General features: G+C 43.4%; 1 protein-coding gene across 1 annotated transcript in view; it reads left to right on the plus strand.

Moving 5' to 3' along the window:
• The window catches only part of RGS12 (regulator of G protein signaling 12), a 294613-nt gene that overhangs the window by 42761 nt on the left and 235752 nt on the right, over positions 1 to 16100 (plus strand). The window contains 1 exon segment of the mRNA XM_038745771.1: positions 2724 to 2840. Within this exon segment, the coding sequence (XP_038601699.1) occupies positions 2724 to 2840 (117 nt within the window).

Raw genomic sequence — 16100 nt, forward strand, 5'->3', positions numbered from 1 at the left:
ATATACAAAGAGAATCCGGGCAGCAGAGTGCAGTATAGACTGAAGCGGGGAGAGACGGGAGGATGGGAGATCAGAGAGGAGGCCGATACAGGAATCCAGTGGGGAGAGGATGAGAGATTTGGATGGAGAGGATCACCTTCACTATTGGAGAAGCAGCGTGGCCTAATTGGTAAAGTATGGGCCTGGGAATCAGGTCATGGGTTCTAATCCTGGCCCTGCCACTTGTCTGCTCTGTGACCTTGGGCAAGGCACCTCTCTTCTCTGGGCCTCAGTTCCCTCACAGGCAAAATGGGGATTGAGACTGTGAGTCCTATGTGAATTAATCCAACCTAATTCACCCAGTACCCCACTGCTTTGAACAGAAAATATATTCATGCATTCAATCATATTTATTGAGCGCTTACTGTGTGCAGAGCACTGTACTAAGCGCTTGGGAAGTACAAATCGGCAATATATGGAGACGGTCATTAACCAACAATGGGTTCACAGTCTAGAAGAGGGAGACAGACAACAAAACAAGTAGACAGGCATCAGTAGACTGTAAACTGATGATGGACAGGGGACCTGTCTGTTACATTGTTATATTTTATATTTATATTATACATATATGTATATTTATATTATAAAATATCAATCAATCAATCAATCGTATTTATTGAGCACTTACTGTGTGCAGAGCACTGTACTAAGCGCTTGGGAAGTACAAGTTGGCAACATATAGAGACAGTCCCTACCCAACAGTGGGTTCACAGTCTAAAAGTCTAAAAATATGTTTATTTTACTCTCCAATGTGCTTAGTACAGTGCTCTGCACACAGTAAGCCCTCCTTTCTTCTTCTCCCACTCCCTTTTGTGTCATCCTAACTTGTTCCCTTTGTTCAACCTGCTTGCAACCCCACAGAACCTATGTACATATTTGTCATTTATTGAAATTAATGTCTTTCTCCCTCTCTAGACAGGGAGCTCGTTGTGGGCAGGGAATGTATCTGTGTTTTGTTCTAGTATACTCTCTCAAGTGCTCAGTACAGTGCTTTGAACCCAGTAAACAAACACCCAATAAATGCTATTGAATGAATAATAATAATAATAATAATAATAATGATTATGGTATTTTTTAAGCACTTATTGTGCCAGGCACCATTCTGGTCTAAGAGCTGGGGTGGATACAAACAAATCGGGTTGTGCACAGTCCCCTGTCCCACCTGGGGCTCCTGGTCTCAATCCCCATTTTACAGATGAGGTAACTGAGGCCCAGAGAAGTGAAGTGATTTGCCCAGGGTCACCCAGCAGACAAGTGGCGGAGCCGGGATTAGAACCCATGACCTTCTGACTCTGTGGTCCGTGCTGTATCCACTATGCCATGCTGCTTCTCTATTATGAATGAATGAATGGAAGTAAGTGTTCAATTAATACTGGCCGACACAAACTAAGTACTTATCGAATACCATAAAAAAAATAATGCTCAGCACGAGGCCACGTATGGCGGGACACATAATGACTGTGAGCCCACTGTTGGGTAGGGACTGTCTCTATATGTTGCCAACTTGTAATTCCCAAGCGCTTAGTACAGTGCTCTGCACACAGTGAGCGCTCAATAAATACGATTGATTGATTGAATGCTTTTGATAATAATAATGGTATTTATTAAGCGCTTACTACGTGCTGAGCACTGTTGTAAGCGCTGCGATAGATACAAGATTATCAGGTTGTCCCACATGGGGCTCACAGTCTTAATACCCGTTTTACAGACGAGGTCACTGAGTCACAGAGAAGTTAAGTGACTTTCCCAAAGTCACACAGCTGACAAGTGGCAGAGGCGGGATTAGAACCCATGACCTCTGACTCCCATGCCTCCTCTGCCCTACCTCCTTCCCCTTCCTACAGCACTTGGATATATTTGTACAGATTTACGACTCTATTTTACTTGTACATATTTACTATTCTATTTATTTTGTTAATGATGTGCATCTAGCTTTAATTCTATTTGTTCTGACGGTTTTGACACCTGTCCACATGTTTTGTTGTCTGTCACCCTCTTCTAGACTGTGAGCCCGTTGTTGGGTAGGGACCGTCTCTATATGTTGCCGACTTGTACTTCCCAAGCGCTTAGTACAGTGCTCCGCACACAGTAAGTGCTCCATAAATATGATTGATTGAATGAATGAATGAATGAAAGGTAGCCCCTGGGTGTAGTGTGGATACCAAAATTGGACAAGGTGTTGATTTGTTGTACTTCCCAAGCACTTAGTACAGTGCTCTGCACATAGTAAGCGCTCAATAAATATGATTGATGATGATGATGCTCTGCACACAGTAAACGCTGAATAAATATGATTGAATGAATGAATGAATGACTTCATTCAAAGAAGCAGCGTGGCTCAGTGGAAAGAGCACGGGCTTTGGAGTCAGAAGTCATGGGTTCGAATCCTGACTCCACCACATTCATTCATTCATTCATTCAATCGTATTTATTGAGCGCTTTGTACTAAGCGCTTGGGAAGCACAGGTCTGCTGTGTGATCTTGGGCAAGTCACTTAACTTCTCTGGGCCCCATCTGTAAAATGGGGATTAAGACTGTGAGCCCCCCGTGGGACAACCTGATCACCCTGTATCCTCCCCAGCACTTAGAACAGTGCTTTACACATAGTAAGAGCTTAAGAAATGCCAATTCTTCTTCTTCTTATTATTATTATGAATTTGTTTGTTGGTTCTCTTTGATTGTAGGTGGCCAAATTCGGGTCCGGGATGGGTTTCTCGCAGCCTGCCCAGCGCAGCACAGCTCGGCGATCCTTTGGCAGATCCAAGAGATTCAGCGTCACGCGTTCACTAGATGATCTTGAGGTAAGTTGACTTTGAGGGGGCATCTCTGGGCAGAATTGACCGCCGTCAGAAGTTAGGGAAGCACCGTACTTAAGCAAATGTTGAAAATTTGGCCTGATTTTTGGTGGACTGCAAGTGTATGCTTTGATTTTTCCCAACGTGCAACCAGAGAACAAATACACATTTTCGCCTCTTCTCCCACTCCCTTCTGCGTCGCCCTGACTTGCCCCCTTTATTCATCTCCCCTCCCAGCCCCACACCGTTTAGGTCCACATAAGAGAAGCAGCGTGGCTCAGTGGAAAGAGGACGGACTTTGGAGTCAGAGATCATGGGTTCAAATCCCGCTCCGCCACTTGTCAGCTGTGTGACTTTGGGCAAGTCTCCCCCTTCTAGACTGTGAGCCCGCTATTGGGTAGGGACCGTCTCTATATCCCTTCAAGGCCCTGCTGAGAGCTCACCTCCTCCAGGAGGCCTTCCCAGACTGAGCCCCTTCTTTCCTCTCCCCCTCGTCCCCCTCTCCATCCCCCCATCTTACCCCCTTCCCTTCCCCACAGCACCTGTATATATGTATATATGGTTGTACATACTTATTACTCTATTTATTTATTTATTTATTTATTTTACTTGTACATTTCTATCCTACTTATTTTATTTTGTTGGTATGTTTGGTTCTGTTCTCTGTCTCCCCCTTTTAGACTGTGAGCCCACTGTTGGGTAGGGACTGTCTCTATGTGATGCCAATTTGTACTTCCCAAGCGCTTAGTACAGTGCTCTGCACATAGTAAGCGCTCAATAAATACGATTGATTGATTGATTGATTGATTGATCCCTCCTCTCCCCCTCGTCCCCCTCTCCATCCCCCTCATCTTACCTCCTTCCCTTCCCCACAGCACCTGTATATATGTATATATGTTTGGACATATTTATTACTCTATTTTACTTGTACATACCTATTCTATTTATTTTATTTTGTTAGTATGTTTGGTTTTGTTCTCTGCCTCCCCCTTTTAGACTGTGAGCCCACTGTTGGGTAGGGACTGTCTCTATATGTTGCCAACTTGGACTTCCCAAGCGCTTAGTACAGTGCTGTGCACACAGTAAGCGCTCAATAAATATGATTGATTGATTGATTGATGTTACCAACTTGTACTTCCCAAGCGCTTAGTACAGTGCTCTGCACACAGTAAGAGCTCAATAAATACGATTGAATGAATGAATGAAAAGTCACTTAACTTCTCTGTACCTCAGTTACCTCATCTTAGGCACATAGTAAGCGCTCAACAAATGCCATTATCATTATTATTATTATTATTATTATTACAGCGTGGCTCATTGGAAGGAGCCTGGGGCTTGGGATTCAGAGGTCATGGGTTCTAATACTAGCTGTGCCATATGTCTGCTGTGTGACCTTGGGCAAGTCACTTAACTTCTCTGAGACTTAGTTCCCTCATCTGTAAAATGGGGATTAAGACTGTGAGCCCCATGTGGGACAACCTGATCACCTTGTAATCTCCCCAGCACTTAGAACAGTGCTTTGCACATAGTAAGTGCTTAATAAATGCCATTATTATTATTATTATTATTATCTGTCATTTATACATTTCTTTTCATGTCTGTTTCTCCCTCTCGACTATAAGCTCACTGCGGGCAGGGAATATGTCTGTTTGTTGTTTTATTGTACTCCCCCAAGTGCTTAGTACAGTGCTCTGTACACAGTAAGCGCTCAAAAAATGCGATTGAATGCGCGGATGAAAACAAAGACCACTTTCTATTCAAGTGAAGAATGAAAACGAGAGGGTTTTCTCTGAACTTTTGGCCACCCTTAAAGCGACTCCCACTTCCAGCATAAGAATGACAAGCGTGACTATTTCATGTCAATTAAAGCATGTTTTTTGGTTGGGAAAAGTTTCATGATGGAATTGAGATTTTTATGATGCTGTTCTGATTCAGTGGCAGAAGCGGGTAATCAACAGCATAAAATTAATGAACTGATGGTGTAAAAAACTGTCCTTTGCTCTCATACTTGTATATATGTATATATACATGTATATATGTATATATATATATATATATAAACTGTCCTTTGCTGTCATACCTGTATATATGTATATATATTTGTACATATTTATTACTCTATTTATTTATTTATTTATTTTATTTGTACATATCTATCCTATTTATTTGATTTTGTTAGTATGTTTGGTTCTGTTCTCTGTCTCCCCCTTTTAGACTGTGAGCCCACTGTTGGGTAGGGACTGTCTCTAGATGTTGCCAATTTGTACTTCCCAAGCGCTTAGTACAGTGCTCTGCACATAGTAGGCGCTCAATAAATACGATTGATGATGATGATGATGATGATACTTCTAGGGCAAGTGCTGTAATTGCTGGTGGCTGAAATCTCTCAAGGCTGTGGGGAAGTTAAGACCCCTGTGTTAAGAATAATGATAATAATTATGGCACTTGTTAGGTGCTTACTATGTGCCAGACACTGTACTAAGTGCTGGGTTAGACACATGGTAATCAGCTGGGACCCAGTCCCTGCTCAGTTACCTCATCTGTAAAATGGGGATTAAGACTGTGAGCCGCACGTGGGACAACCTGATTACCTTGTATCTACCCCAGTGCTTAGAACAGTGCTTGGCATGTAGTAAGCGCTTAACAAATACCATTATTATTACCATTATTATTATTATTATATATTATATTATATTATATTATATATTATATAATATAATTATATATTATTATATTATTATATATAATGTTATTATAATATAATAATAATAATAATCCCCATTTGACAGATGAGGTAACCGAGGCGTAGAGATGCGAAGTGACTCCGCCAAGATCACACATCAGACAAGTGACGGAGCCAGGATTGGAACCCAGGTCCTTCCGACTCCCAGCCCGTGCTCCCTCCGCTGAGCCACTCTGCTTCCCTCCCCGCTATAATAATAATAATGATAGCATTTATTAAGCGCTTACTATGTGCAAAGCACTGTTCTAAGCGCTGGGGAGATTACAAGGTGATCAGGTTGTCCCACGGGGGGCTCACAGTCTTCACCCCCATTTTACAGATGAGGGAACTGAGGCCCAGAGAAGTGAAGTGACTTGCCCAAAGTCCCACAGCTGACAATTGGCGGAGTCGGGATTTGAACCCCTGACCTCCGACTCCAAAGCCCGGGCTCTTTCCACTGAGCCATGCTGCTTCCCCCAATCGATCAATCAATCAATCGTATTTATTGAGCGCTTAGTGTGTGCAGAGCACAAGCTATCACCCTCTTCACCCCGTCCTCTCTTTCACAGTTTTTCCTGCCGGTCCGTTAGTCGTATTTATTGAGCGCTTCCTGTGGACAGAGCAACCTACTAAGCGCTGGGGTGAGCGTAATAGAAAATATAACAGACACGTTCCCGGCGCACAATGAGCTGGTTCTGGAGGGGCAAACATTTTTCATCATCATCATCATCATCAATCGTATTTATTGAGCGCTTACTATGTGCAGAGCACTGTACCGGATGTGCTTGTATCTACCTCAGCGCTTAAAGCAGTGCTTGGCACACAGTAAACCCTTAACAAATACCATTATCATTATTATTTTTATCATCATTTTTAATAAATATGGCTGAATGAATGAAGCCCTACTAAGAGTTCGCCTCCTCCAGGAGGCCTTCCCAGACTGAGCCCCCTCCTTCATCATCATCATCATCATCAATCGTATTTATTGAGCGCTTACTATGTGCAGAGCACTGTACTAAGCGCTTGGGAAGTACAAATTGGCAACATAGAGAGACAGTCCCTACCCAACGGTGGGCTCACAGTCTAAAAGGGGGAGACAGAGAACAAAACCAAACATACTAACAAAATAAAATAAATAGAATAGATACGTACAAATAAATTACATAAATAAATAAATAAATAAATAGAGTAAAAAAATATGTGCAAAGTTAAACAAATTTTTGTTTAGTTGTCATCAGTTCCTGCGGGACAGCCATCGGTCGGAGCGCGGGGGCTCGTCTATTGTCTGGACGCAGTCCGCATTGTTACCGTTGCCGGGCTTATTTGGTTATATTGTACTTTTTTTAGCCAGCCTCTCTTTCGGGGAAACTCGTTGAGTGCCGCATTGTATTCTCTGTGTGCTTTTACTTAACTTTTATTTTTCCCCCGGACTCCCTTGATTGATCTGAATCTAACTTCGGGCCGTTCAAGTTACCCAAATTTCTGTGGGCAGTAGAAATAATCATAATAATAAACAATAGCCCTATTGTTTCCGCCTGAATTTCGTCTCCGTTCTGTCTTTTCGCTTATATGCGTTTTGTTCGTGAGTTGGGTGGGGACGGGGGAAAAAGATGGTAGAGTGAGTGGAGCACGGGCCTGAGAGGGAGTGGAGCTTAACCTCACTCCACCACGTGTCTGCCGTGTGGCCTTGGACAAGTCATTTCTTGTCTTGGGAAGCAGCGTGGCTCGGTGGAAAGAGTCAGAGGCTTTGGAGTCAGAGGTCGTGGGTTCAAATCCCGACTCCGCCGCTTGTCAGCTGTGTGACTGGGCAAGGCACTTCACTTCTCTGGGCCTCAGTTCCCTCGTCTGTAAAATGGGGATGAAGACTGGGAGCCCCACGGGGGCAACCTGATTACCTTGTATCCACCCCAGCGCTTAGAACAGTGCTGTGCACATAGTAAGCGCTTAACAAATACCAACATTATTATTATTATTATTTCTCTTCTCTGGGCCTCAGTTACGTCATCTGTAAAATTGAAACTGTGAGCCCCACGTGGGACAGGGAATGTGTCCAGCCCAATTTCCTTGTGCTTACACCAGCGCTTAGTACATTCGTTCATTCATCAGTCGTATTTATTGAGCGCTTACTATGTGCAGAGCACTGTACTGAATGTATGGAAGGTACAATTCCTTCCGTGGCTCAGTGGAAAGAGCACAGGCTTTGGAGTCAGAGGTCCTGGGTTCAAATCCCGCTCCGCCACTTGTCAGCTGTGTGACTTTGGGCAAGGCACTTCACTTCTCTGGGCCTCAGTTCCCTCATCTGTAAAATGGGGATGAAGACTGTGAGCCCCACGGGGGCAACCTGATTACCTTGTATCCACCCCAGCGCTTAGAACAGTGCTTTGCACATAGTAAGCGCTTAACAAATACCAACATTATTATTATTATTATTTCTCTTCTCTGGGCCTCAGTTACCTCATCTGTAAAATTGAAACTGTGAGCCCCACGTGGGACAGGGAATGTGTCCAGCCCAATTTCCTTGTGCTTACACCAGCGCTTAGTACATTTGTTCATTCATCAGTCGTATTTATTGAGCGCTTACTATGTGCAGAGCACTGTACTGAATGTATGGAAGGTACAATTCCTTCCGTGGCTCAGTGGAAAGAGCCCGGGCTTTGGAGTCAGAGGTCGTGGGTTCAAATCCCGACTCCGCCACTTGTCAGCTGTGTGACTTTGGGCAAGTCACTTAACTTTTCTGGGCCTCAGTTACCTCATCTGCAAAATGGGGATGAAGACTGTGAGCCCCACGGGGGCAACCTGATTACCTTGTATCCACCCCAGCGCTTAGAACAGTGCTTTGCACATAGTAAGCGCTTAACAAATACCAACATTATTATTATTATAATTAATTTCTCTTCTCTGGGCCTCAGTTACCTCATCTGTAAAATTGAAACTGTGAGCCCCACGTGGGACAGGAAATGTGTCCAGCCCAATTTCCTTGTGCTTACACCAGCGCTTAGTACATTCGTTCATTCATCAGTCATATTTATTGAGCGCTTACTATGTGCAGAGCACTGTACTGAATGTATGGAAGGTACAATTCCTTCCGTGGCTCAGTGGAAAGAGCCCAGGCTTTGGTGTCAGAGGTCAGGGGTTCAAATCCCGGCTCCGCCACTTGTCAGCTGTGTGACTTTGGGCAAGTCACTTCACTTCTCTGGGCCTCAGTTCCCTCATCTGTAAAATGGGGATTAAGACTGTGAGCCCCCTGTGGGACAACCTGATCACCTTGTAAACTCCCCAGCGCTTAGAACAGTGCTTTGCACATAGTAAGTGCTTAATAAATGCCATTATCATCATCATCATCATCAATCGTATTTATTGAGCGCTTACTATATGCAGAGCACTGTACTAAGCGCTTGGGAAGTACAAATTGGCAACATATAGAGACAGTCCCTACCCAACAGTGGGCTCACAGTCTAAAAGGGGGAGACAGAGAACAAAACCAAACATACTAACAAAATAAAATAAATAGAATAGATATGTACAAGTAAAATAAATAAATAAATAAATAAATAGAGTAAAAAATATGTAAAACAACATTGAAAACATTAAAAACAACATTAAAAACAACAACAACAACAACAAAAAAACAATTCGGCAAGATATAGAGACGGTCCCTACCCAGCTACGGGCTCACAGTCTAGAAGGGGGAGACAGACAACAAAACAAAATAAATAGATAGGTGTCAGTCCCTTCAAAATAGATAAATAGAATTATAGATATATGCATATCATTAATAAAATAATGCCTGGCACATAATAAGCGCTTAAGAGATGCCACAATTATTATTGTTATCATTACTAAATGGATTCTGGTCTTAGGTTGCCTGCATATTTTTGCAACATTATTTAATCTCCATCCCGGTGGGAATAAACAGAGAAGCATCGTGGCTCAGTGGAAAGAGCACGGGTTTGGGAGTCAGAGGTCATTCATTCATTCAGTCCTATTTATTGAGCGCTTACTGTGTGCAGAGCACTGTGCTAAGCGCTTGGGAAGTACAAGTTGGCAACATATAGAGACGGTCCCTACCCAATAGTGGGCTCACAGTCTAGAAGGGGGAGACAGAGAACAAAACAAAACATATTAACAAAATAACATAAATAGAATAAATATGTACAAATAAAATAAATAGAGAAATAATAGGTCATGAATTCTAATCTCGGCTTCGCCGCTTGTCAGCTGTGTGATTTTGGGCAAGTCACTTCACCTCTCTGTGTCTCAGCTATCTCATCTGTAAAATGGGGATTAAGATTGTGAGCCCCACATAGGACAACCTGATTACCTTGTGTCCCCCCCCACCTCTTAGAACAGGGCTTAGGCACATAATAAGTGCTCAACAAATGCCATTATTTATTATTATTATTATTTTTATTATTATTGTTATTACAGCGTGGCTCATTGGAAAGAGCCTGGGGCTTGGGAGTTGGAGGTCATGGGTTCTAATACCGGCTCTGCCACATGTCTGCTGTGTGACCTTGGGCAAGTCACTTAACTTCTCTGGGCCTCAGTTGCCTCATCTGTAAAATGGGGATTAAGACTATGAGTCCCACATGGGACAACCTGATCACCTTGTATCCCCCCCCAGCGCTTAGAACAGTGTCTTGCACATAGTAAGCACTTAACAAATTCCATTATTATTATTATTTCTTTTATTATTAAACTGAATATCCCCCCCCACCCCCATCGGATTCTTATGGCTGTCAAGGCATCCTTTCTTCTTTTATCTTGCCCCTCTGTTTCATTGTACTCTCCCAAGTGCTTAGTACAGTGCTCTGCATTTAATATTCACCCCTTCCTCAACCCTACAGCACTTATGTATCTATCTTTAAATTGCAGTGGAAGCAGTGTGGCAAAGTGGATAGAGTGCAGGCCTGAGAGCCAGAAGGTAATGAGTTCTAATCCCGGCTTCGCCACTTGTCTGCTTTGTGACTTTGGGCAAGTCACTTCACTTCCCTGTGCCTCAGTTCCCTTGTCTGTAAAATGAGGATTAAGACTGTGAGCCCCACGTGGGACGGGGACTGGGTCCAACCCAATTTGGTTTCATGATAAACCAATTAGAGAAGCAGCGTGGCTCAGTGGAAGGAGCCCAGGCTTTGGAGTCAGAGGTCATGGGTTCAAATCCCGGCTCTGCCAATTGCCAGCTGTTGTGACTTTGGGCAAGTCACTTCACTTCTCTGGGCCTCAGTTCCCTCATCTGTAAAATGGGGATGAAGACTGTGAGCACCCCGTGGGACAACCTGATCACCTTGTAACCTCCCCAGCGCTTAGAACAGTGCTTTAACAGCACTTAGAATAGTGCTTTGCACATAGTAAGCACTTAATAAATGCCATTATTATGATAATAATAATAATAATAATAATAATAATAATGGTATTTGTTAAGTGCTTACTATGTGCCAAGCACTGTTCTAAGCACTGGGGTAGGTACAAGATAATCAGGTTGTCCCATGTGGAGCTCACAGTCTTCATCCCCATTTTCCAGATGAGGTAAGAGAAGTTAAGTTCCTTGCCCAAAGTCACACAGCTGACAAGTGGTGGAGCCGGGACTAGAACCCATGACCTCTGACTCCTCCACCCCAGCGCTTAGTACAGTGTCTGGCACTTAGTAAGCACTTAACAAATACCATTATTATTATGAGGCTCACAGTCTCAATCCTATCTGTCTGTGTCTGTTTATTGTTATATTGTTCTCTCCTAAGCCCTCAGTATGGTGCTTTGCATGCAGTAAGTGCTCAATAAGTACGATTGAATGAATGACTGAATTATTATTATTATTATTATTATTATTATTATTATGTTGCCAACTTGTACTTCCCAAGCGCTTAGTACAGTGCTCTGCACACGGTAAGTGCTCAATAAATACGATCGAATGAATATTACTTATTATAAATTATTTACATAAATGTCTCTCTCCCCCTCTGCTCACTGTGGGCAGGGAAAGTTTTTGTTTGCCAATTCTATTATATTGTTCTCTCCCAACAGCTAATCAGTCAGTCAATTGTATTTATTGAGTGCTTCCTGTGTGCAGAGCACTGTACTAAGCCCTTCGGAGAGTACAATATAACAATATAAAGTTACATATAACTTTAGTATGCTTAAGTTAAAGTTGAGCTTAAGTATAAAGCTAAGTACCGGCAAGAAATGTGTTTGTTATATTGCTGTGTTGTCCTCTCCCAAGCGCTTAGTACAGTGCCCTGCACACAGTAAGCACTCAGTAAATACGAATGATTGGTTGATTGCTCAGAATTTGTTAAATTATAGATTAGAAGTAATTTATATTAATATCCGCTTCCTCATTATGAGCGGGGAATGTGTCTGCCAACTCTGTTGTGTGGTACTCTCCCAATCGCCTCTGCACATAGTAAGCGCTCAATAAACTTTGAGCCCGTTGTTGGGTAGGGACCGTCTCTATCTGTTGCTGAATTGTACTTTCCAAACGCTTAGTCCAGTGCCCTGCACACAATAAGCGCTCAATAAATAAACAGAGAAGCCGCGTGGCTCAGAGGAAAGAGCACAGGCTTGGGAGTCCGAGGTCATGGGTTCTAATCCCAGCTCCGCCACTTGTCTGCTGTGTGACCTTGGGCAAGTTGTCTCACCAAATCTGATAGTAATAATAATGACAGTGATGGCATTTATTAAGTGCTTACTATGTGCAAAGCTCTGTTCTAAGCGCTGGGGAGGTTACAAGGTGATCAGATTGTCCCACGGGGGGCTCACAGTCTTAATCCCCGTTTTACAGATGAGGTAATTGAAGACCAGAGAAGTAAAGTGACTTGCCCAGAGTCACACAGCTGACAATTGGTGGAGCTGGGATTTGAACCCCTGACCTCTGACTCCAAAGCCCGGGCTCTTTCCACGGAGCCACGCTCCATCCTAATCCTCCTAGACATCTTTGCTGCCTCTTAATAATAATAATAATAATAATAATGGCATTTATTAAGTGCTTACTATGTGCAAAGCACTGTTCTAAGCACTGAGGGGGTTACAAGGTGATCAGGTTGTCCCACAGGGGGCTCACAGTCTTAGTCCCCATTTTACAGATGAGGGAACTGAGGCCCAGAGAAGTGAAGTGACTTGCCCAAGGTCACCCAGCTGACCGGGATTTGAACCCACGACCTCTGACTCCAAAGCCCGGGCTCTTTCCACTGAGCCACGCTGTTTCTCTAACACTGCTTCTTCTTCTTACACGGTGGACCACCCCCTTCTCCTTGAAATGTTATCCAACCTTGGATTCAAGGACACTGGCCACTCTTGGTTCTCCTCCTAGCTCTCTGACTGGACTGGTCATACCCGGCGTGGTTTGTGGGCTCACTCAGTCATTCATTATTTAATTATATTTATTAAGCGCTTACTGTGTGCAGAACACTGTTCTAAGCACTTGGGAAAGTACATTACGGCAATAAACAGTGATGTTCCGTGCCCACAGTGGGCTCACAGCCTGGCGGGGTCCGGGGGAAACAAACATCAATACAAATAAATGAATATATCTATACATATATATATATATATATGTATCTATATAGATATCATCATCATCATCATCAATCATATTTATTGAGCGCTTACTATGTGCAGAGCACTGTACTAAGCGCTTGGGAAGTACAAATTGGCAACATATAGAGACAGTCCCTACCCAACAGTGGGCTCACAGTCTAAAAGGGGGAGACAGAGAACAAAACCAAACATACTAACAATCAATCAATCAATCAATCGTATTTATTGAGCGCTTACTATGTGCAGAGCACTGTACTAAGCGCTTGGGAAGTACAAATTGGCAACACATAGAGACAGTCCCTACCCAACAGTGGGCTCACAGTCTAACAGTGGGCTCACAATCTATATAGATACATATATATGTATCTATGTAGATATCTATATAGATATATATATATATACACATATCTATATAGATACATATATATATCTATACGTATATATTCATTTATTCATATATATATATATTTAAGTGCGGTGGAACTGTGGGGGAGGCAGGGCAAAGGAGTAAGTCATGGCGACACAGAAGGGAGTGGGAGCTGAGGAAAAGTGGGGCTTAGTCTGGGAATCCCAAGCGCTTAGTACAGTGCTCTGCACAGAGTAAGCGCTCAATAAATATGATTGATTGATTGATTGATTGATTGGGAAGGCCTCTTGGAGGAGATGGGCCTTCAGTAAAGCTTTGAAGGGGAGAAGAGTGACTGTCTAGCGGATTTGAGGAGGGAGGTCATTTCAAGCCAGTGGCAGGACGTGGGTCACGGGTTGGCGACGTGACAGGCGAGATGGAGGCCCAGTGAGGAGGTTAGCGGCACCAATCAATCAATCAATCAATCAATCGTATTTATTGAGCGCTTACTGTGTGCAGTGCTTGGGAAGTACAAGCTGACAACATATAGAGACAGTCCCTACCCAACAGTGGGCTCACAGTCTAAAAGGGGGAGACAGAAAACAAAACCAAACATACTGTGGGTTGGTATGGAGAAAGAGAGAAGGGAGGTGAGGGGGTGAGGGGATGGACAGCTTTGAAGCCAATAGTGAGGAGTTTTTGCTTGATATGGATGTGGATGGACAACCACTGGGGATTTTTGAGGAGGGGGGTAACATTTCTGTAGAAAAATGAAGAGGAGATGACTCCTCCTCTACCTCCACCCTTCTGACAGTCAGGGTCTCTCAAGGCTCAGTTCAAAGTCTTCTTCTATTCTCCCTCTACACCTAGTCCCTTGGAGAACTCATTCATTCACTTTTAGACTGTGAGCCCACTGTTGGGTAGGGACCGTCTCTATATGTTGCCAACTTGTACTTCCCAAGCGCTTAGTACAGTGCTCTGCACACAGTATGCGCTCAATAAATACAATTGCTTGAATGATTGATTGATGAGGGAACTGAGGCCCAGAGAAATGAAGTGACTTGCCCAAAGTCACCCAGCTGACAAGTTCTAGACTGTGAGCCCACTGTTGGGTAGGGACTGTCTCTATATGTTGCCAACTTGTACTTCCCAAGCGCTTAGTACAGTGCTGTGCACACAGTAAGCGCTCAATAAATATGACTGATTGATTGATTCACTCCCATGGCTTCAGTTGCCATGTATATGCAGAAGATTCCCAACTCTCCAGCTCCAGGATGGACTTCTCCCCTTCCCTGCAGTCTCGCATTTCCTCTTGTCTTCAGCACGTATCTACTTGGATGCCCGCCGACCCCTCAAATTAAACACGTCTAGAATCGAACTTATTATCTTCCCACCCAATCCCTGCCCTTCCCCTGTCTTTCCCATCGCTGTAGACAACACCACTAGCCTCCCTGCCTCGGCATTGTCCTCGACTCCTCTCTCTCATTCCAGCCACGGATCCAATCCGTCACCAAATCCTGTCGGTTTTACCTTCACAACACTGCTAACATCCGCCCTTTCCTCTCCATCCAAACTGCTACCATGCTGATCCAAGCAAATAATAATAATAGTATTTGTTAAGCACTTACTATGTGCCAAGCACTGTTCTAAGCACTGGTGGGGGGAATACAAGATCATCATCATCATCAATCGTATTTATTGAGCGCTTACTATGTGCAGAGCACTGTACTAAGCGCTTGGGAAATACAAATTGGCAACACATAGAGACAGTCCCTACCCAACAGTGGGCTCACAGTCTAAAAGGGGGAGACAGAGAACAAAACCAAACATACCAACAAAACAAAATAAATAGAATAGATATGTACAAGTAAAATAAATAAATAAATAGAGTAATAAATATGTACAAACATATATACGTCTATACAACATATATACATAAGATAATCAGGTTGTCCCACGTGGGGCTCACAGTCTTCATCCCATTCATCCCACATGTGAGAAGCAGCATGGCCAAGCACGGGCTTTGGAGTCAGAGGTCGTGGGTTCCAATGCCGCCTCCGCCACTTGTCTGTTGTGTGACCTTGGGCAAGTCACTTTCATTCATTCATCCATTCCATCGTATTTATTGAGCGCTTACTGTGTGCAGAGCACTGGACTAAGCGCTTGGGAAGGACAAGTCGGCAACATATAGAGACGGTCCCTACCCAACAACAGGCTCAGAGTCTAGAGGGGGGAGACAGACAACAAAACAAAACATGTGGACGGGTGTCAAGTCATCAAAACAAATAGAATTAAAGCTAAATGCACATCATTGCTTTGCACATTGCTTTGCGAAGAACAGTGCTTTGCACATAGTAAGCGCTTAATAAATGCCATTATTATTATTATTATTATCATTAACAAAATAAATAGAATAGTAAATATGTACAAGTAAAATAGAGTAGTAAATCTTTACAAACATAGGACCATCTCTATATGTTGCCGACTTGTACTTTCCAAGCGCTCAGTACAGTGCTCTGCACACAGTAAGCGCTCAATAAATACGATTGAATGAATGAATGAATGAATATATACAGGGGCCATGGGGAGGGGAAGGAGGTAGGGCGGGGGGATGGGGAGGAGGTATGCCTCAGTTTCCTTATCTGTAAAATGGAGACTGAGTCTG

Source organism: Tachyglossus aculeatus, chromosome 4 (genome assembly GCF_015852505.1).
Source record: "Tachyglossus aculeatus isolate mTacAcu1 chromosome 4, mTacAcu1.pri, whole genome shotgun sequence".
NCBI lineage: Eukaryota > Metazoa > Chordata > Mammalia > Monotremata > Tachyglossidae > Tachyglossus > Tachyglossus aculeatus.